Source organism: Marmota monax, unplaced genomic scaffold (genome assembly GCF_021218885.2).
Source record: "Marmota monax isolate L192 unplaced genomic scaffold, Marmota_monax_Labrador192_F-V1.1 WCK01_AAM20220418_F8-fsc00018, whole genome shotgun sequence".
Taxonomy (NCBI): Eukaryota; Metazoa; Chordata; class Mammalia; order Rodentia; family Sciuridae; genus Marmota; species Marmota monax.
The window spans coordinates 23304639-23332258 of NW_026692201.1; the positions used below are offsets into that span (position 1 = coordinate 23304639).

The 27620-nt window shown below is 33.9% G+C and overlaps 1 protein-coding gene across 1 annotated transcript; it reads right to left on the reverse strand.

The window, feature by feature from the left end:
• On the reverse strand, positions 1-27260 carry Riok2 (RIO kinase 2). The gene is made up of 10 exons (XM_046428924.2): positions 27096-27260; positions 23611-23749; positions 22847-22963; positions 20126-20301; positions 17993-18081; positions 16171-16362; positions 9007-9099; positions 7581-8099; positions 4956-5052; positions 1-401 (listed from the first exon to the last, which is right to left on the reverse strand). Exons 1-10 carry the CDS (start codon positions 27159-27161, stop codon positions 237-239), a joined length of 1653 nt encoding a protein of 550 aa, XP_046284880.1. The 5' UTR covers positions 27162-27260; the 3' UTR covers positions 1-236.
• Between the last annotated feature and the right edge of the window lie 360 nt (positions 27261-27620).

The following is a 27620-nucleotide window of genomic DNA, read 5'->3' on the forward strand; positions in this document are numbered from 1 at the left end:
TTATTTTGAAAACTTTATTTAGTATACCAAAGTCGTATAAATTACTTGAAAAAAATGGTTGTTTTAGCAGATTACTTTTTCTTTGGAAGACATATTGAGAATGAGTCCAACTGATAGATGAAAGAGGGTTTATTTATCTATTTATTTATTGGCTTTGGTCCAATAAAGAGTACAAGTAGCTGTAAATAGGGTTATGATAACTTAAAAATATACGTTAAAAATATCCATCGTTTTTATTATTCTCCCCAAAAGCCAGCTGCTTCCAAACTTGATTTAATATTTTGCATGTTTTCTCTCCGCTGCTTGGTAAAAATATTTGCTTCTCCTTTCTGTAATCGACGTCTGACAGCTGATTTTTGCTGTTTTGTCAACTGACGTTTAACCTTCTGTTTCACCAATTCCTGGAAAGATTTCACATATTAGTATTATTGATAACCATTTTGATAAGGAGCACAAATTCAGTAATATAAAGATGTACATTGCTAATATCTTATAAATTTATATCTTTTAAGAGCATGAGTTTTTAAAATTCCACAGTACTATATAACCAATAAAATAGTAGAAACTGTTACAAAGATTAAAAAAACTAAATTCCTGTTCGACATGGTGGCACATGTTTATAATCCCAGTGACTCATGAGGCTAAAGCAGTTTGAGGCCAGCCTCCACAACTTAGTAAAACCCTCAGAAATTTAATGAGACCGTGTCTCTAAATAAAAAATAAAGATTTAAATGACTGTAGCTCAATAGTAAAGAGTCCCTGGGTTCAATTCCCAGTGCCAAAAACAAAAATGAAAAATCAAATTCCTAACAGAAATATAGATTATATACCTAAAACTTATTATTATATATACCAGCAGCAACAATTATTTAAATACAAGTCACTACGGTACCACCAATAAATGAGAAAACTATCTTGCTTTCTACGTAAAAGTAGACATGGTTTTGTTTTGTTTTTCTGGTATTAGAGATTGAACCCACAGGTGCTTACTACTGATCCACATTCCTAGCCCCCATTTTTTTTTTGTTTTATTGAGACAGGGTTTTGCTAAGTTGCTAAGGCTGGCTTTGAATTGGTGATCCTCCTGCTTCAGTCTCCCGAGTTGCTGGGATCACAGGCGAGTGCCAACACACCGGCTAGAAATGGTTGGGAAATTATTTTTGAAAGCATTAACTGTTGACAATATATCCAAGAATGCCTTCACAATTTCAGTTGTTGGAATGACATATGGCAGCAGCTACTCATAGAAAAGTTTCTCTATAGTTGTTAGAATGTTTTCTCATAGTAAATGATTAAAAATCCAAAATTGCTTGTTAAGATAGGCTGCATGTTCCATGACGTAAAAAATGAAAAAGAAATCTGAAATACTTAGTACACAATGACTTTTTCTTTTTCTGCAGCAGCAGACCCTGCTGTTTACTAGTATATAACGTTGCACCATTCAACTTGTCTCCTAAAACAGAAGAAAAAATTGCAAAGATAGAAGCAAGGGTCATATACCTTACCAAGTAGCATTTATTAAAAAGAAAAAAAAGTCTGCTAAGTTAAAAAGTTAAATAACAATGGATTAGACAGGTAAAATGAGGCTAGTTGGCTTACTGGACTGTTTCTTCAGTCATATAGGTATAATAAACTGTAAACCAGATAAGTTAAATGCAGTTTAGTTACAGTCAATTAACAACAAGCTTTAAAGCTATCCTTTTGTTGTTGTTTAATGATTCTTCATAGAAGGAAAGGTACGAGACAAGAAAGAGAAAAAAGACAGGAAGAATCAAAGCCTAAAAAAAAAAAAAAAAAAAAAAGAGAGGTTTCTACAGAGTCTGATGGCTCCAAATGATGCAGCCTCTTAAACCCAGGAAGGTGGGAGACAAAATAACCTGCCATTCCAGAAGTTTCAAGACTAAAAGCAGAATTAGCTAAGTTTCAGGCGTATTCCCTTACCCCAGAAACTATGAATACCACTCTTTCCCAACTGGAGAACAGAATCTGAAGCTCTTCTGCATATTCCTAACTACAATACTAATACTGTAAGCTTGAAGACAGAAACAATAATTTCAGAATCCTGAAGGAAAATTATTTCCTAATCACAGGCTAACAGATAACCAAATTTCTAATCATGTTTGATAACAAAATAAAAATAGTCTTAGTAATAATAGACCCAGAAAATATCATTCAAAAAATCACTGGTACCTATATTGCCAAATAGAAACTAAAGAAAAAAATGGGACTAGAAAAGAAAGCATCCAGCAGAGAGAAGATAGAAAGTCACAGGAAGTTAGTAGATTATGTGCCGTGTTTAAATTCGAAAACCAGACAGAGGCCTACATAATATTTCCAAGTGGGGGAAAAAAACACCTTTGTTTCTAATTATTCTGTTTGAATTTTCCCTTATTTATTTTGAAGAGATTTCCATGTGTCTCCTCTCAAATTCAGAATAACTTACAGATGATACAAAGTTATTTTTTCTTGATGTTAAGAAAACTCCACTTAAAAACTGTGTAAAAATACTTGTGTGTTATATTAGGGAGTATAAAAAAACTAATGAAAAATCATCTCCCTTTATTGTTGTTAAAGCAAAAATATTGTTCTACTTGGTGGTAGCTATACATGTATTTATTACAAAGCAATTTCCCTTACTGTTTAATTATAATTTAATTTTGCTATATATTATTAAGAATAGGGTTTATAATTGGCCAAGAAATAGAAATCATAAAACTATTTTAAGGAAGAAAACAGATTTTATAATTAAATGTTAAGTCACACACACAAAATCTTTTACCTTTGTGCAGGTAACAAAACAACAAATATCAAGTTAATGGAGGTAACAAAGTTTGTTTTCTCCTGGTCCTTTAACAAAATGAAATGTTACCCCCAAAGAAAAGTGTGTGACAAAAATTTTAAGAAAATGTAGAATTAAGATAATAAGTTTGTTTCAAATGATTAGAAGAAACCTTTATTGATCAAGCTAGGTAGAAGAGATATTTTATCCCCTCCTGAGAAAGCAAATTTGTTTTTCATAATGTAACTCATAAAACTCAAGATGTAACAGTTATAGGCCTGACTCCACTCTAAACTCCATTCTAAATGTTCATTATGCCGGCTAGTAAGAGAGATGGTATAAGAATATCAGAGCAGTAAAAATAACGCTTAAAACACGCAAACACAATTTTAACCTGGCTTCTGACAATGTCAGTGCCATCATCTTTCCATATGAAAGAAAGCATAAGTTAGAATTTAAAGATGTAGTATAAATTAAGAATCTTTTTTTTCATATTCAATAACTAATTAAAAATTATGCTTTAATTTTGAGAAATCAAAGAAAGAAGGGTAAATAAATCCCAATAATTATAGAAAATACTAAAGCCAAGAGTGGACTGGCAGAATAATTATGAGAAATATCTGATAAAGTAGGTTGATGATATTTAAAAGGAAAACTTTTGAATATAATAGATGCTTCATAGATTTCAATTTTATGTTCAGAAAATAGATAAATTGCCAGACCATCAAAAAGAGAATAGAGAACCAATAAGATTACTAGGACTTTACATTTTTAATGATAAGATGTTTCTGATATCAAGTAAAGGTTCCAGAGCTAAAAATGTGCTATATTATAAATAGTAGTGTTATTTTTACCTTGTTTTTAATGGCTCTAATTGACTTCTGCAAATAGCCCATATTATTCCTCATAGGACATGTATTTTAATTTATTGACAATATTTCTGAACTTGGAATAAGTTCAGAAAAAAGAAGTTATTTTCTTTTTTTAATAAATTTACTTTCCAACTGCTCATTTTATTTCCTCCTTTCTTAGTTTCTAAACTAATTTTATTCTTTTGCTCATTTAAAAAAAGTTATCATTAAAAACTGGCTTTGATAGTACTTAACGTAAATGGGAAAAAGCCAATAAATCCATTATGTACTTTTCATATATGAAAAAAAAAAAAACCTGACAAATTAGTATGTTGCTTTACTTTCTAATGTTACAAAAGAATCTTAGAACATTCAAACTACAATTTTCAAAATACTGCATAGTCTTTAAAGAAGGCTAGGAAATAACATAGTATGCTATAGACTTAAACACTAGTTTTTGTTGACTACCAAAGGATTCAGACTTGGTTTTGATAGAAAACCAGGAGTGAGTATATCTCAGTTATCAGAAGAATTATAAGTAAATTCATATAATTATAAGTAATAAGTAAATATAAGTAAATTCATATAATTCCTAAATGGCAAGTAATAGTCACATACAGCTTTATAATATTGATGTCAGAGTGTAGGACAGACACTATCTCCACAGACAATGAGAATGGCTTTGCTCTGTGGGATATAATTAGTTCTAAACTGACTCTTCCTACTGATCAGCTCTGAAAAAGCTGGCAAGCAAAAGAATTCCTCAGTAGGAGCTAGAATATTTTTGTTCATTGTCCTGTCCAGTGTCCCTTTTGTAATTTCTTTGGATAATTGCTGCTAAATGTTCAAAGGATGTAACAAAAATCTGAGATTTCAAATTTTTTAAATTAACCTATTTTTCTCTTTGAAAATTCAAAAACAAACTAGCTAGTAAAGGAGATGCATCTTTATGCTTTATTCTCACTGCTATTAGTTGTTTCTCTAGATAACTGAACAAAGTTACATAACCTATCTTGGCCGCAATCTTACTCATTGTTAAAATGAAGTAGCTAAACCACATGTGAATATTTGACCTAAAATATCTTTGATTTTATCCTTCAAGTTCAAGCTAATTTATATCACTTTTTTTCTGGAAAGCTTTGCACATTCCACTTAAAGTGAACACTATATCTTATATTACTATATTTATACCTGCTATAATTTTATAAAATGTGTTAAGTCCAAATGTTCAAAGGTGTCTTGAAATTCTCACAGTAACTGAGCTCATTAATCTGTCCATAGTAGTGATCAAATCAACATTTGGTAAATGCTATGTGAATGCTTACCGGAGGAATTGTTGAACAGCTAACAATACTGCCTGCAGAAGTAACACTCAGAGTTCTTGTTCTTTTCTGATTAATATTTGTCATATTTTCTTCATCTCTAAAATAAAAAAAACCCACACAATTTCTTTAGTTAATTCTTATAATGTAACTAGTCATACTTGATTAATTTATATTATTTCTTACCTAAAAATAAAGCTTAGACATAAAATACCTCAAGATCAATTACAGTTAGAATTTCTATGAAGGTAAAACTACCTAAAATTCAGCCCAAAATATTAACATTTTTTCAACATTCTCATAGTCACTATTGAAAATCCAAAATGGCAGATTGTCAGTTATCAAAATTCATTGCTTCTCTTCATGTCTCTTTTCCTCCTCTTTCACTGCACTATACAAATCTTCCTCTCACAATCTAAATCTCTGCTTTACTTTTTTTCCTTCCTTGTAGCAAACAATAGTAGATAGAATGGGAACAGAGATAGTAGTGCATGATTCTGCTCTGCTAAGGCAGAAAAAACTATAAGCATGGAGCTGGGCATGGTGATGCATGCTTAAAACCCAAGCAAATTGGGAAGCTGAAACAGGAAGATTACAAGTTCAAAGCCAGCGTCAGCAACTTATGGAGGCCCTAAGAAATTCAGCAAGAACCTGTCTCAACATAAAAATAAACAATGGCTGGGGATGTAGCTCAGTGGTTAAGCACTCCTGGGTTCAATTCCCAATACCAAAAAAACAAACACCCCCCCCCCCCACACCGCCCAAACAAAACAAAACAAAAAAAACCCTATAAGCATGGGAACTGTCTAACTTGTTTTTCACTTTGCATAAAAAACTCAGACAATATTAATGGGTGATATTTTTCAGCAACACCTATTTGGCTTCTATTGCAAATAATAAGTTTTGCCCAGCACGTGTTCAGAGTGAAAACAATTACTTCAATTCCCTGCTTAGAAAACTACTTAAAGCTATGTAGGTTTTTTTGTTTTGTTTTGTTTTGTTTTTTTACTATCTCTGTGATAGTTAATTTTATGTACAACTTCACTGCACCATGGGGTGCCAGATATTTGTTTGAACATTATGCAGGGTGTATCTAGTGAGACTGTTTTTGAATTGGTAGACAAAGTAAAGGAGATGGACCTCCCCCATGTGGCCAGGCCTCATACAATCCATTAAAGGTTTGGTTAGAACAAAAAGGCAGAATAAAGAGAAACTGCTTTCTTTGCCTGTCTCAGAGCTGGGACATTAGTCTTCTGCTTTTTGACCTCAGACTGGAACCTACATTATTGACTCTCCTGGTTGTTAGGCCTTCAGATTTGGGTTAGTATTATATCACTAGATCTCCTGGGTCTCCAGCAGATCCTGGGACTTCTCAGCCTATATTACCACATTAGTCAATTCCTTATACAGACTGTTTTCAATTATGATTTTACTTGTTTTTTTTTTTTTTTTTTTTTTGACTTCACAACGAGCAAAAGAGGTATGTATTTACTAAAAACAATATTTTTAATTTTGACCTTTCCTCAGGCTAGTGATATAATATTTTACTTTCTCAAGGTACTGGACAATGACAGTGAAGTTGCAGCTACTAGTCAACCAAGGAATCATGAGGGTAAATAATACATATTCTACAGTGTACTGTGTTACGAAGCAATGATGTTCAACAGGTTAAGTGTATTAAATGCATTTTGACTTACAATATAATCTACTTATGAGTTTTATCAGAATGTAGCCCCATAGTAAGTTGAAGAGCGTCTATAATAAATCTATTAGTTTTTTCTATGGAGAACCCAGACCAACACATTCACTCAAAATTCTGAACCACTGATAAGCTGGACTTTTTTCCTTAAATGCTTATGCTTTAAATTTTAAGTTTATTATTTAAATGGCAATAGCCATGAGACTGAAGACACAGAGCTATGTGGAAAAGGAACAAAATTCTCAAGTTGTGCTTCATAAATAAAAGTATAAAGATAAAGGCAGCCTTGAGATGCAAGCCCAATCATTTAGTAAGTGTAGAGTTGATTTAATTTTGCTCTATTATTATTTTTAGATAAACAAAACCAGTATTTATTGAACTATAGTTTGATTCTGAATATGCTTCCCAAATCTAGAGGAAAACAATATTATCATGTAATTTTAACTAATATGAATAAAAAAGAAAGGGTTCAAAGTCCAAGAAAATTCACTGTAGTCATTTTATATAGAAAGCACATTTACTACACATTGCATATACTTACATGCTTTTATCTAGCTCAAACATACACATTATACATGTAACTATGAAAACAAAAGAACTCATCCATCTAAAATGCAACCAATTTATCAAGATACCTATATTAATTTGTTGAAAGTCATCAGTTTGTACTTTAAGCCAGAATTATTTGAAATTTAGTGAACAGACTGCCTCAAATCAGGCTAAATGAAAAGGAAGGTATTTTGAAGTTTTACAACAAAAAGTTATTTGGCTTTCATTTTACACATAATGATAGCAGACTACAACTGTCATACTATTTGGTTTCTCTTCAAAAACATTCATTTACCAGAAGAAGAAGAAAAAATAAAAAAGCATTGGTCTCAAGATTAAAGCAAAAAAAAAAAAAAAAAACAATCAACAAAAATATATACCTGAAAGGCATGAAATCTTTGTTTAATGATGACAAAGCAATCAGATGAGGGCATTCATCTTCATACTCTTCAGAGCCAGCAGGAATTTCTTCTTGACCTGTCTGACCATCTTGCTTGATATCATTTTGGTTCTTCTCCTCAGAAAATTCAGTTACTGACTTGTGTTCACATTCCCATCCATTTATTTCTTCCAAAGCTTGACTGAATTCAGTCATTTCAAGTTTGTGTGCCTCAGCACTCTCCTCTGACAAACTGTCTTTTTTTATTTGTTCAGATTCTCCAGATAAGCTGCAACAGCAGCCACCTGATTCATCTTCAAAGTTCTGTTCCCTTTCAATTTCTGACCTACAATCCTCTGCTTTTTCTGATACTTCTTCATCAGAAAAGGAGAAATCAGATCCCTCACCAGTTTCAGTATTTTCATCATCTGGACCTACTGGATGTAGCAGTTCATCATCTGCCTGCATTTCCTTTGTGTAACCACTGGCAGAAACCTCAACATCAAGAGAATCCTCTCTCCTACGAAGAAAAAAAAAGTGTCAAACACTGAAAGAGGGGGAAAAAAATGAGATGGATAAATATCAACTCCTCAAATAAGCTATGATTCAAGTGAGTTCAATAGTCTACAATATTTTTCCTTGCCTAAAATATAATACTTAAATTACTTAAGTACACAAAAAAGATACATGGTGTCATTTTAAGAATAAAATATAATAAGAGAAAAGCAACACATATTAATAACAAAGTTGTAAAAACTTCAGTTGGGGGACTGCTGTTGTAGCTCAGTGATAGAGTGCTTGCCTAGCACAGGTGAGGCACTGGATTTGACCCTTTGCACCATAATAAATAAATAGATAGATAGATGGATGGATGGATGGATGGATAGTTCAATTCTTTAAAAAACACAAAACCAAAAACTTCAGCTGGTATTTAACTTAGTAAATTAGCTTTCAAAAACAGCTAAAGATTTCTTTGAACTTAAGGTATCCCAAATCAAGAATATCTTAAGTACACAAAACAAATGAGGAAACTTAGAGAGTGTACATGATTATGTTTCAAGAGTGAATTAAAGACAGTTTGTACTCTGAATAAAGGAAAAAACAAAAATTTAAGAAAGTATTTTGTTAGATTTCTTATGAATAGGTTATTCACACAGCCTTCAAAATAGAATAAAGGTTCTTGAATTTGTAAGAAACTATATATCTATTCCATTTCAAAATTTAAGCAGTGCCTTAATAGATCAAAGGCAGGTATTTTCAAATTTTTAAGTTCCATTGTTATACTGTAGGGCAATGAATTTCAAAAGCAAATACAAAGTGTCAAACATTACTATTTGACATCTTTTAAAGTATTAACCTTTAGAATTAAATAAATCAGATATTTAGTGAGCCCTAGCATTGCATTTTAAGCCATGTTGAGGACAAACCTGATATCACTAAAGGCAGGGTAAAGTTCACTTTCATAGCCAAAACGTTTCATGAAGAAATCTCTAATGCATTTAACATCTCTGTCGAAATACCTGCAAAAGCAAAAAATCACTTTTTTATATTGCCTCATCACTTGCCATTTTCCTAATTAGCCAATGTCAATAACATTAGTTATGCTATTTGTGCTCCAAGCATAAAGGAGAAAAATGTTACATGAAAGAAATATAAATCAGTGACATTACATTTGAAAAAAATGAAAATAGGAGGAACTCTTTAGAGATATAAGCTTGTCAATACAGTTCCTATGATTAGAAAAATCAGGGTTTTCTCACATTGTTACTTAATATGCAGTAAGATACATTGGGGGGTGGGGGATTGAGCATGAACTAATGAGTGAAGAAGACCATGGGTCTACAGGTTGGGAGGTTTCCACTTATCCTCTTTAGTCCCCATCTGTCTGGTAATGTACCCATTAGCAATACCCACTAGAATCCCTTGCCAACTGGGAAAGCTAAAGATAAAAAAAGAGATTAATGATTCAAGGAAAAGTTTAGAGACTACTGAATTAAGTTTATATATCTTTGCTATCCATTAGCTAAACTATAATAATACCCAAAGGAATAAAACACGCTGTAGCTTATAAATAATGATCTGAAGACATGTTAATCTGAACTGAGAGCAGTTTAGGTTGTTTTTTGGTCACCAGTATGCTGCAAAAATTGATTCACTTCTCTAAACAATTTCCAGATAATGCAGAATTAAGGACAGGATGACATGGAATTGACCATCTTCTTGGATCTTAACTATTTTTTAATTGATTTTATTTTTAAATGCATGACAGTGGAATGCATTACATTCTTATTACACATATAAAGCATAATTTTTCATATCTCTGTAATATAAGATATGTTCATACCAATTCATGTCTTCATACATGTACTTTGGATAATGATGTCTATCACATTCCACCATCATTGCTAACCTCCTACCCCTTCCTTTTCCCTCCCACCCCTCTGCCTATTCGTCTATTCCATGCTCCCCCTCCGTACCCATTATGGGTCAGTCGCCTTATATCAGAGAAAACATTTGGCATTTGTCTGGGATTGGCTAATTTCACTTAGCATTATATTCTCCAACTCCATCCATTTACTTGCAAATGCTATGATTTTATTCTCTTTTATTACTGAGTAGTATTCCATTGTGTATATATGCCACTTTTTTTTTTTTTAATCCATTCATCTACTAAGGGGCATCTAGGTTGGTTCCACAGTTGAGCTATTGTGAATTGTGCTGCTATAAACAATGATGTGGCTGTGTCCCTATAGTATGCTGTTTTTAAGTCCTTTGGGTATAGACCCAGGAGAGGTCAAATGGTGGTTCCATTCCCAATTTTCCAAAGATTTTCCATACTGCTTTCCATTTTGGTTGCACCAATTTGCAGTCCCACCAGCAGAGTATGAGTGTGCCTTTTCCCCCATATCCTCGCCAACATTTATTGTTGTTTGTCTTCATAATAGCTGCCATTTTGACTGGAATGAGATGATATCTTAGAGTAGTTTTGATTTGCATTTCTCTAATTGTGAGAGATGATGAACATTTTTTCATATATTTGTTAACTGATTGTATATCTCCTTCTGAGAAGTGTCTGTTCATGTCCTTGGCCCATTTACTGACTGGGTTATCTGGTTTTTCGGTGCTTAGCTTTTTGAGTTCTTTATATAACCTAGAGATTAGTGCTCTATCTGATGTGTGAGGGGTAAAAATTGGCTCCCAAGATATAGGGCCTCAATTCCCCTCATAGACCGTTTCTTTTGCTGAGAAGAAACTTTTTAGTTTGAGTCCATCCCATTTATTGATTCTTGTTTTAATTCTTGTGCTATAGAAGCCTTATTAAGGAAAATGGAGCCTAATCCCACATGATGAAGATTAGGGCCTACTCGTTCTTCTGTTAGACACCAGGGATGCCCTCTTTTACCACTTCTATTGAACATAGTTCTTGAAACACTGGCCAGAGCAATTAGACAGATGAAAGAAATTAACGGGATACACATAAGAAAAGAACAACTTCAATTAGCACTATTTGCTGACGAAATGATTCTATACCTAGAAGACCCAAAAAGCTCCACCAGAAAACTTCCAGAACTAGTAAATGAATTCAGCAAAGTAACAGGATATAAAATCAACACCCATAAATCAAAGGCATTTCTGTATATCAGTGACAAATCCTCTGAAAGGGAAACGAGGAAAACTACCCAATTTACAATAGCCTCAAAAAACAAACAAACAAACAAACCAAAACAACAATAACAAAAAACTTGGGAATCAATGAAAGAGGTGAAAGATCTATATAATGAAAACTACAGAACCCTAAAGAAATCAAAGACCTCAGAAGATGGAAAGATCTACCTTGCTCTTGGATAGGCAGAATTAATATTATCAAAATGACCATACTACCAAAAGCACTATCATATTTAATGCCATTCTGATCAAAATCCCAATGGCATTCCTCATAGAAAGAGAGAAAGCAATCATGAAATTCATCTGGAAAAATAAAAGATCCAGAATAGCTAAAGCAATCCTTAGCAGGAAGAGCAAAGCAGGTGGCATCACTATACCAGACATTTAAACTATACTACAATATTGAGGTATGTTCCTGTTATCCCTAGTTTTTCTAGAGTTTTGAACATAAAGGGATGCTGTACTTTGTCAAATGCTTTTTCCGCATCTATCGAGATGATCATATGGTTCTTATTTTTAAGTCTATTGATGTGGTGAATAACATTTATTGATTTCCGTATATTGAACCAGCCTTGCATCCCAGGGATGAATCCTACTTGATCATGGTGTACAATTTTTTTGATATGTTTTTGTATCCGATTCGCCAGAATTTTATTGAAGATTTTTGCATCTAGGTTCATTAGAGATATTGGTCTGTAGTTTTCTTTCTTTGAAGTGTCTTTGTCTGGTTTAGGTATCAGGGTGATGTTGGCCTCATAGAATGAATTTGGAAGTTCTCCCTCCTTTTCTATTTCCTGAAGTAGCTTGAAAAGTATTGGTATTAGTTCTTCTTTAAAGGTTTTGTAAAATTCTGCTGTATACCCATCCGGTCCTGGGCTTTTCTTAGTTGGTAGTCTTTTTATGGTTTCTTCTATTTCCTCAATTGATATTGGTCTGTTTAGGTAAGCCTCAGGCTAGCATCATTCTGAATGGAGAAAAACTGAAGGCATTCCCTCTAAAATCTGGAACAAGACAGGGATGCCCTCTCTCTCCACTTCTCTTCAACATAGTTCTCGAAACACTGGCCAGAGCAATTAGACAGACGAAAGAAATTAAAGGCATAAAAATAGGAAAAGAAGAACTTAAATTATCACTATTTGCAGATGACATGATTCTATACCTAGCAGACCCAAAAGGCTCTACAAAGAAACTATTAGAGCTAATAAATGAATTCAGCAAAGTGGCAGGATATAAAATCAACACGCATAAATCAAAGGCATTCCTGTATATCAACGACAAATCCTCTGAAATGGAAATGAGGACAACCACTCCATTCACAATATCTTCAAAAAAAATAAAATACTTGGGAATCAACCTAACAAAAGAGGTGAAAGACTTATACAATGAAAACTACAGAACCCTAAAGAGAGAAATAGAAGAAGATCTTAGAAGATGGAAAAATATACCCTGTTCATGGATAGGCAGAACTAACATCATCAAAATGGCGATATTACCAAAAGTTCTCTATAGGTTTAATGCAATGCCAATCAAAATCCCAACGGCATTTCTTGTAGAAATAGACAAAGCAATCATGAAATTCATATGGAAAAATAAAAGACCCAGAATAGCAAAAACAATGCTAAGCAGGAAGTGTGAATCAGGCGGTATAGCGATACCAGACTTCAAACTATACTACAGAGCAATAGTAACAAAAACAGCATGGTACTGGTACCAAAACAGGCGGGTGGACCAATGGTACAGAATAGAGGACACAGAAACCAATCCACAAAACTACAACTATCTTATATTTGATAAAGGGGCTAAAAGCATGCAATGGAGGAAGGATAGCATCTTCAACAAATGGTGCTGGGAAAACTGGAAATCCATATGCAACAAAATGAAACTGAATCCCTTTCTCTCGCCATGCACAAAAGTGAATTCAAAATGGATCAAGGAGCTTGATATCAAATCAGAGACACGCCGTCTGATAGAAGAAAAAGTTGGCTACGATCTACATACTGTGGGGTCGGGCTCCAAATTCCTCAATAGGACACCCATAGCACAAAAGTTAATAACTAGAATCAACAAATGGGACTTACTCAAACTAAAAAGTTTTTTCTCAGCTAAAGAAACAATAAGAGAGGTAAATAGGGAGCCTACACCCTGGGAACAAATCTTTACTCCTCACACTTCAGATAGAGCCCTAATATCCAGAGTATACAAAGAACTCAAAAAATTAGACAATAAGAGAACAAACAACCCAATCAACAAATGGGCCAAGGACCTGAACAGACACTTCTCAGAGGAGGACATACAGTCAATCAACAAGTACATGAAAAAATGCTCAGCATCTCTAGCTGTCAGAGAAATGCAAATCAAAACCACCCTAAGATACCATCTCACTCCAGTAAGATTGGCAGCCATTAGGAAGTCAAACAACAACAAGTGCTGGCAAGGATGTGGGGAAAAGGGTACACTTGTACATTGCTGGTGGGACTGCAGATTGGTGCAGCCAATTTGGAAAGCAGTATGGAGATTTCTTGGAAAGCTGGGAATGGAGCCACCATTTGACCCAGCTATTCCCCTTCTTGGTCTATTCCCGAAAGACCTAAAAAGAGCATGCTACAGGGACACTGCTACATCGATGTTCATAGCAGCACAGTTCACAATAGCAAGACTGTGGAACCAAGCTAGATGCCCTTCAATAGAGGAATGGATAAAAAAAAATGTGGCATTTATACACAATGGAGTATTACTCTGCATTAAAAAATGACAAAATCATAGAATTTACAGGGAAATGGATGGCATTAGAGCAGATTATGCTAAGTGAAGCTAGCCAATCCCTAAAAAACAAATGCCAAATGTCTTCTTTGATATAAGGAGAGTAACTAAGATCAGAGTAGGGACGAAGAGCAGGAGAAGAAGATTAACATTTAACAGGGATGAGAGGTGGGAGGGAAAGGGAGAGAGAAGGGAAATTGCATGGTAATGGAAGGAGACCCTCAGGGTTATACAGTGGAGGGGGTAGAGAGAGAGGAGGGGAGGGGAGAGGTGGGGAGGGGGGAGGGTGGAGGATGGGAAAGGCAGTGGAGCACAACAGACACTAGTATGGCAATATGTAAATCAATGGATGTGTAACTGATAAAAAAAATAAAATAAAATAAAAAATAAACTATACTACAGAGCAATAGTAACAAAAACAGCATGGTACTGGCACCAAAACAGACTGGTAGACTAAAGATACAGAATAGAGAACACAGAGACTAACCCACAACATTACAATTATCTTCTGTTAGACAAAGGAGCCAAAAACATGCATTGGAGAAAAGATAGCCTCTCCAACAAATGGTGCTGGGAAAACTGGAAATCCATATGCAACAAAATGAAATTAAACCCCTCTCTCTCACCATGCACTAAACTCAAAGTGGATCAAGGACCTAGGAATTAACTAAGTTATTTTGAGAACAATGAAGTCTCGGAGTAGGAAGACAATGCCACCATTACTTGCTGTCAGGGTATCCTAGGTAAAACCTTAATAAATTTTTAAGTTATCATTTTATACATGTTCACATTTCACCCAATAGACAATAACTTTTTCAAAAGCAGAAACTGGACTTATTTATACTGAAATCTCTAGTACTTAGCACAAGTCCTTTGCCCCAGTATTCTTCCATAAAAATTTGAATTAAATCACAATGTCTCCCTAAAAAATAATGCAGCTTAAACTTAGAACATAGTTATCAATTCCTTCTCTAAATGGTGGTTCCCACATGTTCCTTTATTATATGACTATATGCTATTCCATATAATAAAAATGGTTTAGTTAATAACCAAAGAGTACTGACCATCCAAATGTAAGCCATTAATCTTCTAGTATTGTTTTCTTGGAAATATTTTTTAAATGGTACTTCTTCCTCTAGCATATGTATAGACATTTTCTAATGGAAACCAGGAGGAAGATAAGCTTCACTTAACATAAACTGCTTCAAGCTCAAACTTTGCAAAACATGAATATACCCTACTACATAAGTGTTACCAGCAATTACTTTATGAAAAAGATGTTTTTCATAAAACTTGGAACAGAAGAGAAAAAACACACTTAACCTTAATTAGATTACACTAAACTGCATCATGAAATACATGTAAATAAAGGAAAAGGTCATATTTCACAACTTGGCTGGCTTTAGATGGTTAGGTAATATAAAGAATATGATTATTGCAGCATTTAAATTGATTCTGCCTTGTGCCAGGGAAGAAATATTATATGAATTCCAATAAAAGCTAAAAATGACATAAGAGGTAATTATTATTGTCTGGTAATTGAGTCCAGTTCAAAACTACAACTTTTACTTAGGGCTGTCCAACATTATTGAGTTATGTTTGGTGAAGCTCTCTTGAAGCTAACCACAGAAGAGAGAAAAGGGGAAAGTTAAAAAAGTTATGTGGTGGTTCTAGGGTTCCCCTCTTCATGTATGTCTCTATTTCTTCTGAGTAGTCTTTTATGTTTAAAAAACTGCTCCTAAAAAGTCTGTTTGAACATAAGTTTTCATGGCTAAGAAAATCTAACTTGAATATCCGTCAAATTACAATTACTTCATTGTAGTTTATATACATAAAAGCCTCAATTTCTTTAGCTTTCCAATATGTACATAAGTTTTAAGAATAGGATTTAAAAACTGGATCAAAGCACATTTTTCCCCTTCAAAATACTAAGAAATAAAAGAGATTATCTTATGGGGAAAATTCTAGTAGTTGAATAACCTTCAATAAATAGGAATCTATTTATCTTTCTAATGTTTGTTGTCTTTTTTATATCAATATAACCAGCCATTTCAAACCAGTTATTGACTTAAATGATAGTGTTCCAAAATTGGAAAATTATACATAAAAAATAATTTCATTCATGCACAAACACATCCCTCTGTATAATCAATTTCAGAATATACCATTCAGCATTGGGATGAGAAGTTGATACCATTTGTGGAAAATCAATCACGGTAATATGGTCATCTTTATCCAATATGAGATTGAATTCATTGAAATCTCCATGAATCAGCCCATGATTTGCAAGTTTCACAATTAATTCCATAGCTTCATCATATACTGATGCAGGATCTTCAACATGGTGTATCTGACATCTGAAGTAACAATAACAGGTTATTTGTATACATTCATGATTTTAATGAAATTAATTATTAAAGTGTGTGTACATATATAATTTCCATTCCCTATCTTCCTAGTTTTTAAGATTATCTGATCATTCCAAGATCAGGTATAACATGTTCCAGCTATTAAAACAAAAAGCCACAGCCTACTTCAATTCCATATGCTCTTTCCATGACAACCTCCTTTCTTTGGACATTCCTTAGAGCCAAATTCTTTTTACATGAGACTTTTTCAATTCCTTTTTTCCCCCTTCCTTTTTCGTGTCCAGGGCCACTTACCACTGAGCCATATCATCAGCCCTTCTTTTACATTTTTATTCAGAGACAGGGTCTGACCAAGTTGCTTAGGGCCTTGCTAAGTTGCTGAGGCTGGCTTTGAACTTGAGATTCTCCTGCCTCAACCTCCTAGCTGCTGGGATTACAGGTGTGCACCACTGTCCCCGGCTTTCCTCCCACTTCAAACAAACTAGCATCTACTTCATTCCAATAAGTAGCTCTTATCAAAATTTCAGTGTCCAAATTCTTAGTTCAAGTTCTTAGTTGTCATCATTTCTAATCAGTCAACTTCTTTCTCCTCCTTGAAATACTTTTTTTTTTTTTTTTTTTTACTTGGGGCACCATGTTATTCAGGTTTTCCTCATTAATCAGTACTCAGGCCAAAAAACTTGTTGTAATCATTGACTCCTTGCTTCCTTCACATCCAAATTCAACCTGAAACAAGTCATGTTGGTTCTCCCTGCAAAACATATACAGAATCTGACCACTTTTAGTCACTTTCATGATTATCAATCACTAGGCAGAGCTACTATCACTTCTTGCCTATATTATAAATCTTCTAATTTATTTTTCTAATATGTTTTTGTGTTTTGCTAAGTATACTTTTAATACAGAGTAGCCAGAGTGATCACATTTCTTCTCTGCTCAAAACACTGCAATGGCATCCTATCTAAATAAAAATTAAAAATCCCTTACAACGGTCTACAAATCCTAAGTTAACTAGCCACTTGCTCACCTATCTGATGTTACTCCTTAAAATGCTCCCAACTCTCTTAGTTACTTGCCTCTGCTCTACTGCCCTGTTCTCATTCCAGGCATGGCTGCAAACATGTCTATAACATTCTTAGATAACTGCATGATATCCTCCCCAAGTTTCTGCACCCAGGTTTCACCTTATTAATGAGACTCTTCCTGATGGCCCTATGTAAGATAGCAATCCTTTATTCCCACCTTAGTATTTCTATTCCTTTTATCCTTCTTATTTTTATCCACAGTTTACTGATATGCCCCATATATATTTCCTTGTTTAGTTACTTATTGTATGTCTTCTTCCATCAGAATATAAGTTCCACAAAGGCAGGAATTTTATTTTGTTCATGGCTGAGTTATAAGTACCTGTCACATAACAGACTCAAAAAATACTGAATGAATCAGAAATTACAAAACCAAAATGTCAGAATGAAATTGAGTTTTCAACTTGTCTTAGAGTCTACTCCTTCAAGTCAATTTCTAATTTCCCAAAAGCAATATTTCACTAATTAAAAAAATAACTGAACTTTGAACTCATTTATTAGGACCTATCATTTCAAGAATGATGAATACTTACAGAGGATAACCATTTATGAGCTCCATAACCACTGCATGGCGATTATAATCAACTGGTTTTGGAACCGGAAATTTCCTCTCATATAATGCCTAAAACATAGCAAACAAATAAATTAATGAAGAGTTCTTTTTGTATTAGCTTTTCCTCTAAAAATCAATGTTTACTAAATATCATGCACTGTGCTAGGGTTATAAAAATGATAGTAAAAACTTGGCTCTCAAGAAGCTCATGGTCTATTAAGACATTTCCCTATTGTGTCTCTACTATTTGTCAACATGTGCTTAAAATATTTCTATGAAAATAAATTGTGATATAGGACATGCTCTGTCATCTAGCTTATTAGGAAATAATGCATTCTAAAGGTCAGGCATCTTGGTTTACAGATCACTAAACTTTTTTTTCCAGAGCACAATATGCAATAAAAATATATTTATATATGTAACAAACATGTAGACTGTAGTCATCTGAATCAAATGTTCCTTCAAATCATTCACACATCTATTTTCCGCTATGCATAATTTCTTCTATCAAAGTCCTGTTACTTCTTTCAAAATACATCTGTGCTCTCTGGCATTTAAAAGGGAACATTTCTAAGCAAATCTTTGTCATTTATGCCAGATTACTCTGCTAGAATTCTCTCTCTTGCCACCGAACCTAACTCATTCTATGAATTAACACCAAACCAAGATGCTTACATCAATGCTCCATTTTTAAAAATCTTCAATGGACATATAAATATTGACTTCAGTTTGAACACCTTTTTCTGGTTTTCAAATACTCTTTAATCTATTGTCTTCTCATAGTCAAATCATATCTAAGTTTTATGAATCTAACTCCTAATCACTTCATGAGAACACTTTCATCAATTATTCTATTCTACCAAATTTTCTCTAAATTTATCATATGATTTGTTTTTAAAAATGTGTTCTTCATTTTCTGTGTGTGTTACAGTACCAACTGTAACACACCACAGACTATACTAGTTATTCCCTTTAGTATCCATTCTGTTACCCCACCCCGACACCAGTACTTAATTTTGAAAGATTGTCTATTCTACCTCCCACCTTTGATAGACAGGATTTAAATTACTTCCAACTCACTAGAGACTTCTGCTTGTTTTTAAAGTTATTTTCCAAATGCAGATCATTTTGAACACGCTTTGGCAGTTTAACAGAAATGATAACCTTAAGGATTATCAATATTTGCACAGAACTTGTGATTTAGTGTAACTCTCAACCTATAGCTTAATCTTTATGTCTTATTCTTTCCCTTTTAGGAAAATACTAGTGCATTTAAGGAGTGTTATTTATATTATGTGCAAACAGGTTCCACTTCTGTACCTTTAATAAAAAAATAAAATAAAATAAATAAATACTCTGAAAAAACACTAATACAGTTTTGGGAAAATGTCTCAATTCCTACCAAACTGCTTACTTACAGAATGAATATCATAGCATACAAATTATCATGTATGATATCAGTCACTTATTTACACTACCTTAAGAACTCTCCCATGATTGCTAGAAACTTAAGCACATAAATTAAAACAACCTACTCAAAGAACAACAAACTGAATCTCCAAATAACTGCACACTAAAGCAATTTTCAATAATTCAATTTTTTGTATTGTTGGAGATCAAACTCAACAATAATTCAATATTTTTTAAAACAGAAAGATAAATCATAACAAACTCTATTGAAAAAAATAATAAAACCCATCTCATTTTCTGTTTAGTTATTGAAGATATTTGAATATTATTAAGGATATTTAATGAATATGCTGAGCTTTTGAAAGTGAAAGATTAAAAATTAAAGATTTTGTAAACATCCTTTTTTATGTTAAAAAAATACTAGTTAACTTGGTTTTGGTTTCAATGGTAATTATCTGATGTTTTCAATTAAAAACAGATAAATATATAGATAGCTATATGTTGAACAGATATATTAAACACATACAAATTTGCATTAACAACAATTAAAAGTACCTTTACTAAGAGGAAATCACTAGAAAAATAACAAGCAACAAAGTTAGAAGTGACTTTCTATAGAAATGGAGTTTGAGGTTAATGAAATGCTTACCATTAAGGTCTTTATATTATTTGGTTAAAAAACATAAAATCATTTAGAAATTACCTTCATGTAGGCAAATTCTTTCATGGCAGAGAGACGAGATAAATACAGCCAAGAAACATTATGCCTGTGTTTATGGTAATCCCGCTTGTTTTTCAGATTTCGAAAAGAGGTTCTTCCTAGTCTGTGAAGCTTTAATGCAAACTGCTGTCCTTCTTCATTTGCAACAATGTAAATATCTAGACCCAGATTTAAAAATAATATCTTATTACTTTTACTGCAATAAGATAAAATAATTCTAACTTTACCTGACTTTATTTGTATGTCATCTTTCCCCTTAGTAGTAACTTATCTATTTACATCTATCACTTGTCAATAAGTAGTAACTTATTTGACAAAACTTTTCATGACCATGCATTCACCATTTTACTATATAATACAAAATGACAAGCCAACATATATTCATATCTACTACAAAAGAAAGCAGAGATGCAATGTATTAAAGGTGATTGTTTTCAAAGATGCTCAATGCCCATATCTACCCTATGTCAGAACAATCAATGTTGTGGGGAAACATTTAATTGTTCCTTAAATGTCCCCTTGTAGAAGTTACTTAATATCTTCCCTTTCAAAAACATAAACTTCAATTCTTCAATTGTGTGAGAATACAATCCTATAATAAGTAAAGACCTAATAAATAGTTTTATCAACTATCAAACAACTTGCTATTTGCAATGTTGACATTTAGAGCATGTTCTAATTATTCATGAGGTAATTTAACTTATTTTTGTTAAGAAATAGGCTCTGTTATACACTGTTGAATAGAGTATAAATTGGTACAAGCTTTTTGGAGGAAAATTTGATAATACACAAAATTTAAATGCCTATTAATTTTCAATGCCTTCTGCCCTGTTATGGACTGAGTTGTGTACTCTCCAAAATTCCTTTGTTGAAATCATAACCTCCAATGTAACTATCTGGGCATAGGGCATTTAAAGAGATAATTAAAGTTAAATGAAGTCATAAGAGTGAGGTCCTCATCTATTAGAACTGGTGACCGTATCAGAAGAGGAAGAGATGTAAAGGACAGAAAAAAAAGCCATGAGAAGACACAGCAAGAAGGCTTGTATCTGCAAGCTACCGTGAGGTTTTAGGAGAAACCAAACACTGATCTTAGACTTCTAGCCTTTAAAACTGTGAGAAAATAAATTCCCATTTAAGCTACCTATTGTATTTAGCTATAGAAGAAGCCCTAGCAAGCTAATACATGCCCTGATAATTCAATTTCAAGAATATATTTACAAATTTATTTGTATATACATATAGAGGCATCTATATAAGGGTGTTAATTATATTACTACTCACAAAAATGAAAGTAACTTAAATCAATATGTGAAATAATACCGTTTGCTGTCACTTGTGATTAAAATTGGTATGTGAATGTATATACATATTATTTTTAATACATATAATATACTAGTATTTATACAGAACATTTCTAGAGGGTTATGTAATAAACTAAGAGTGTTAGCTTCAGGTTGTAACAATAGGAGACAAAGTCTTGAGTTAGGAGTAAGATTAGTTTTGATTGTATTCTCTTTTGTACATTCATTATTTTGCCAAGCAATAAATTTCTTAAAAATCAAAAAATGAACACTTTTTAAGAGTTAATGGGAAGCCTGCCCCAAAGTTTATCTATCAATTTATTTATTTATTTTTTTGCGGTGCTGGGGATTGAACCCAGGGCCTTGTGCATGCTAGGTAAGTGTTCTAACACTGAGCCATATTTCCCAGCCTCCAAAGTATTTCATTACTTCTGTTTATATATTACACACACAGACTGTATTTAGTAATCTTATATCACTTTTAAATATATACCATAATCTAGATATAGAGAGGACATACAAATCATATGAACCTTCTTTGGTGGAGATTTCCTAATAATTCCTTTACTTCTAATTTTTGTTTTCTTTAAATTTTGGTACCAGGGATTGAATCCAGAGGCGCGTAACCACTAACCAACATCTCCAGCCTTTTTTTATATTTTATTTAGAGAGAGGGTCTTGCTGAGTTGTTTAAGGCCTCATTATGTTGCTGAGTCTGGCTTTGAACTCATGATCCTCCTGCCTCAGCCTCCCAAGTGGCTGGGATTACAAGTGTGTGCCACTGCATCTGGCTTGCTCCAAGTTTAATTCTGCTCCCACAATTTAGACAAATAATGGAACTAGAATAAACTACACAGGGTAAAATAATGGTAATAAGAGGGTATGCTATAAAAAAAATCATCTTTTTATTCCTGTCTTCCACATACAAAATAAATAAACACACAAGTATTTGTTCAATGCTATCTTAGAATGCTTTTTTTTGCCTGCATTTTACACATACTCATCGTTCCTTTAATGGTCAGAATTTTGCAATGGAAAAATAAGTTTATGGTTTCAGATGTTCACTGTCTTCTACTACATCTACGTGGTACATATTTTTAACTGATGTAAATGTACAATTTATCAAATACAAAATAAGAGCAAATAAAATATGTGCCAAAGATCTGAGACATTAGAGAAAAATTAATTCTTCAAATGACTTTTCAGAGAAAGACCTATGGAAATAACAATAACTAAACCAAACTAAGGATGTTTCTAATCTGCACTGCTCCTAACCAACTTTACAATTTACTCTTTTGTTGGAAAATATGGAAACATGAAAAAGAAATGTTTCTCAAGGGTAAATATATAGACTAAAGAAAAAAAAAAAAAAGCTGTTATCAGTACAATTAGCACTTACCTGATTCTTTGCCAACACCCATCTGGTTTCCAACAGACTCAACTACCTGTCTGGAGGAAAGTGTTTTCAAAGCTAGATAATCATAGCCTGCATTTGTCAATCGATAGCCCTGGACAGCTAGACAAAAATCAAATGAGAAAGATTATATTTTAGTTGTATTGTATTAATAAGTCACATCAGTCCAAGTCTTAAGAAATAACTTAAAGTTAGGAAGCTTTAGTTGGAACAAGATAAACTATCTAGATTTATAAGTTTAAATTTTTTTCTGTAATTTTCATTTTTTCTCTACTGTGCAGTTACTCAAAGTGTGCCCCATATACAGACAACAGTCTGTAAGCATCTATAAAAAGATAAATGTTTTAAGCTCAGAAATTTTTATGTTGATTTGACCAATAATTTGTACTTTTGTATACACCTGTTATCTGCCTTATTACAGGTTAAAAAAAAAAAAAAATCCTTCACCAAAAAGTTTGAGAACTAATGCTCTGGAGTCCTGTGGCAGAATGAATTTACAAAAATGGTAACAATAATATCTCTATTCTACTTGCTCTTCTGCAGTATAATTTTGCTACTCCTTTGTCTACTTCCTTTGATCTGCACAGTTCTGTGACTATTTCTGACCAACAGAATATGTCACAAAAGAATGATCAGTTCTTGGTCTAGTGCCTTACTTGTCTGGCAATTCTCATTTCTTGCCTTTCAAACACCTGTTCTGGGGGAACCAATTATTGGAAAATTCACAAATGTTGCCTCAAAATACTTACTTTTGGTACGCTCCCAAGCTATGAGTTTATGTTTCACTAATTCTCTTAAAACTTTATTACAGCCACCATGTTTCAGGCTGGCTATAGAAGCAATCAAACTGCAGGGAACTATTTCATGGTTCTTCATACCCATTTCAACCTGAAATTAAAGGAAATGTTATGAAATCATAATCATCACCAAGTCTTGAATATCAAAACCTTGCTAAGATATTAACTTCTTGAAATTCTCCTGACCACACAGTTCTCCAGCTACAATTAGGTGTCACATAGTTTAATAATAAGCATACATTCTGAGAAATGTCTGATTAGGCAATTTTCTCCTTGTGCAAACATGATAGAACATACTTTCACAAAGACAGTTTTGATGTCAATAGGTGATATAATCTTATGGGATAGCATACAAGTGGTCTATGGTTGACTGAATGTTGTCATGTATCACATAACTGTAATTCTACATTATTCTCTTTTCTTAATATTTTCAATTACAACTTGACATACACAGTAATCACTGATATTCACTTTTACTGTACTTTGCTTTACGGACAGGAATTGTGAGTGCTGGACAAAGTTAATGACACATGGCAAATACCAAAATACTTGTAGTAGTATAGTATAAGATGTAGGCATTGTATTAGGCAACACAGAGAATAAAAGGAATATAAAAGTACTATTTACCCTTGGAGACTCAAAAGAAGTAGCTTGGGGCAGACTGAGAATAGTTCTAGCTGAGGGATCACTTTTAAGGAAGGAATACTTCAAAATGACTTTGAGGGCATAAGAGAAAGCAGACAGCAGGATAGCAGAAATAAACAAAGCTTGTACAATGAATTGTGGAGTTCATGCAAATAAGGCTAGAAAATGCTAAAATACAGAGGGCCCTGAAATGTAGATCAAGAAAAGAGAGGGAGAGGAGGAGGAGAAGGAGGTGGGGGGGAGGGGAGGAGGAGGAGAAAAGAACAGAACATATATACGCATACACACAAACATATATGTAATACGTGCATTATAATTACACATAATAGTGGGGTTCATTTTGACATATTCATAAAAGCATATAATAATTTTCTCCATTCAATTCCCAGTAATTCTATTTCCCTCCCCCACTCGCTTTCCTCTATTTGTCTTCTATTAATTCTTCAGAGCACTATAGTTACATAAACAATTGGGATGCATTGTGATATACTCATACATGCATATAGCATAATATAATTAACTTTCCTTTTCTCTCCCCTCCTCCCTCTTCCTGTCCCCACTTTCTACTCTACTATCTCCCTTCTATTTTCACAAATTCCCCACCACCCCCCCGGCTTTTTTTTCATTCCTTCTTTTGTCTCTAGCTTCCTCATATGAGAGAAAACATTTTACCCTAGAGTTTTATATTTTATACTGAGGAAAGCAGGAAACTCTTGAAAATGGTTAGGCGCAGGAAATACATGAACAGTTATTTTGGGGACCTTAATTAGCAGGAATATGCAAGTAGTTTAGAGGGCAAAAACTGGAGGAGATAGACTGGAGAATTAAGATAGCTTTCCAGCTCAGAGGAAACAGCAACCAGAACAGGTTAAATGGCAGTGATAATGAAAGGAAGAAATGGAAGACCTTTAGGAAATAGTATGGCATTATGGCATAGCTTGGCAAATGGATGAGAGGGTAAAAGGAATGAAGAATCGAAGTTGGAGATGAAGACAGAGAAAGCTTTAAAATTAGATATATTTTTGGTGGAGTTAAAGAAAGGAGGAAGGCAGTTGATGAAACTGCCTTGAACAGTCAAATGAAGATGTTTAAAGGAAAACTAAGGGTCTATTCTTAGGAATGAAGTCTTAAATTGAGGGAAATATTACTTAAATTTGCCAGAGATGAAAAATGAACCTGTGAGGTGGATGCAATCACCAGCAAGAGATAAATGGATAAAAAAGGAGGACTATGGGACAGAATTTGGGGGAAAATTTATACTGAAAGTTAAGGTGAGTTAAACAATTATAATTGATACAGAAGGAACCAAAGACATTAAGGGGAAGGGGAGGTCAAGGAAAGGTAACAACACTGATACGATTCAACTGAGACTGAGATGTTACCTTAATGACTAGGTCTCTTTGGTGAGATTAAAAAAATAATTTAAATACTTCAGACCTAAATAAATCTGGCATAATTTCAGTAACCCACAAAAAGTCATACTTAAACTTTACTCTTTTCCCATGCTTTGTCCCTGCTGCTGCTAGCATCCAACACTCTTTCTTTGACTCCCTTGTTTCTGTCAGAGGCACTGAGAAATGAGTATGTGTTCTGAAGAAGCAGAAACGAAGGTATCTTTCAGAGATGACAGTAGGTATTTAAAGAAAGCCCAGAGGAATTGAAGAATCTACATGAGAAAGGAAGGTGCCTCCCACCTTTCATACTGATCTTGCACTGGATAGTCTAATCCTTAAGTATTGCTTATTTAAGACTAATTTCAAAAACCCAAAACATGAAGCCTTAAAATAATACAAGAATCAGTGAGTCACATCACATTCTAATACATAATTACAACAATATAGAACCCTTATCATGGTGCTTATTCCTTACCAAAAGATAATGGATCCTAAATCAATACACTAATTTATTCTGCAAATGCCTAGATCTATGTATTGATCTTTGTGTCATAAGACTAATAATAAAATCACATTTTATCACTCTGATTAAAAAACATTCAGTGGCTCCTGCCACACTACTCTGTTCAATGCCTACCAAAGGCCGAATTTGAACAAAAACCCTTATAGACGTCGGTTACAGATTCTTGTATTCAATTTGACTTTCCTGAAAACAATTCAGATTGTACTTGCCCCCAGCTTCCACCAGCTGCATTTTGTTATCCTTTGTCATCTTCATAGTATTTATTATCTGATGTTATCTTGCTTATTTATTCATTTACTTGATGATGAAGAGTATATCCTTCCGTTCTTGTCTGTTTTGTACCCTAAAATTGCTACTAAAAACTTGACAAATGTTTTCTGAATTAACTATAAGGAACGCTTTGAGACTGAGTCTGTGAGTGGGAAAGACAATGCTCTAAGTCTAACGAATCCTTTCAGGAGAGGACTTAAACCTGTCTCAGCTGGGTCGGATGCCAGATGTCAGATCAGTCGGGGCAGGCAGCCTGATCTGACACCAGCAATCAGAAAAATTTCCCAAGCCAGAGATGCAAGTGTCTCGAGCTCAAGAAGGGGACAGGAAAGAAAAAATTAGAAGAGGGGGGCTTCTGCTCTACTTAGCGAAAGATAAGCACCTTAAGAAAAGCAGACGAGTGCGTTACCTCTTTAGCCAGATCCCCAGCCCAAGAAAAGTTTTTTTTAAAAGTCCGACTCCACGGTACTCTGTTCCCCCTACCCAGTCTCTGCTAAGTCCCAGGGACCCGAGGGAGCCCACTCAGTTCCCAACAAAACTAAAGGAACAGGAAGAAGGACGCATGTTGTGGAGAGACAAGGGAGAAGGTGAAACGCGTTTCTTACCGCGGTCAAGACCCTGAAGTCATCCCGGCTCATGTAACGCAACTTAGCCACATTCACCTTCCCCATGGCGGCAAGCCCCAGAAACCTCTCCCAAGACAGCCGGACCGCGCAAAGCTGCTGGGTAATCTCGCGTGCGTTGTAGCCACCGCCGTGCGCATGCGCCGCGTCACTACAGGTCCTGTTACTAGATAAAAATGATATTTTCACTTGCATGGGAAAACGAACCATCTTCTATGTCTTATGAAGCCCAACATATGGAACATAGAAAGTTCTATCTTTAAGTGACTCTGTCATGTGACTCAGTTGTCAGACTGTAAATGTTCTCTAAAATATACCGTTTTATTTTTTTATATCTGTCAAGACTTGACGCGCAGGCTCAGAGAGTAAGTCTGGTAACTTAAAGGGAGGAGCAATTTTTGTCCCCAAATTGCAACTTCTACTTTTTGTAAAATGACTTTTGACAGTGGAAGTCGGGGAAAAGACCCTGATCTAGATTCTAGGCATCCAAGGTAGATAACGATAAAA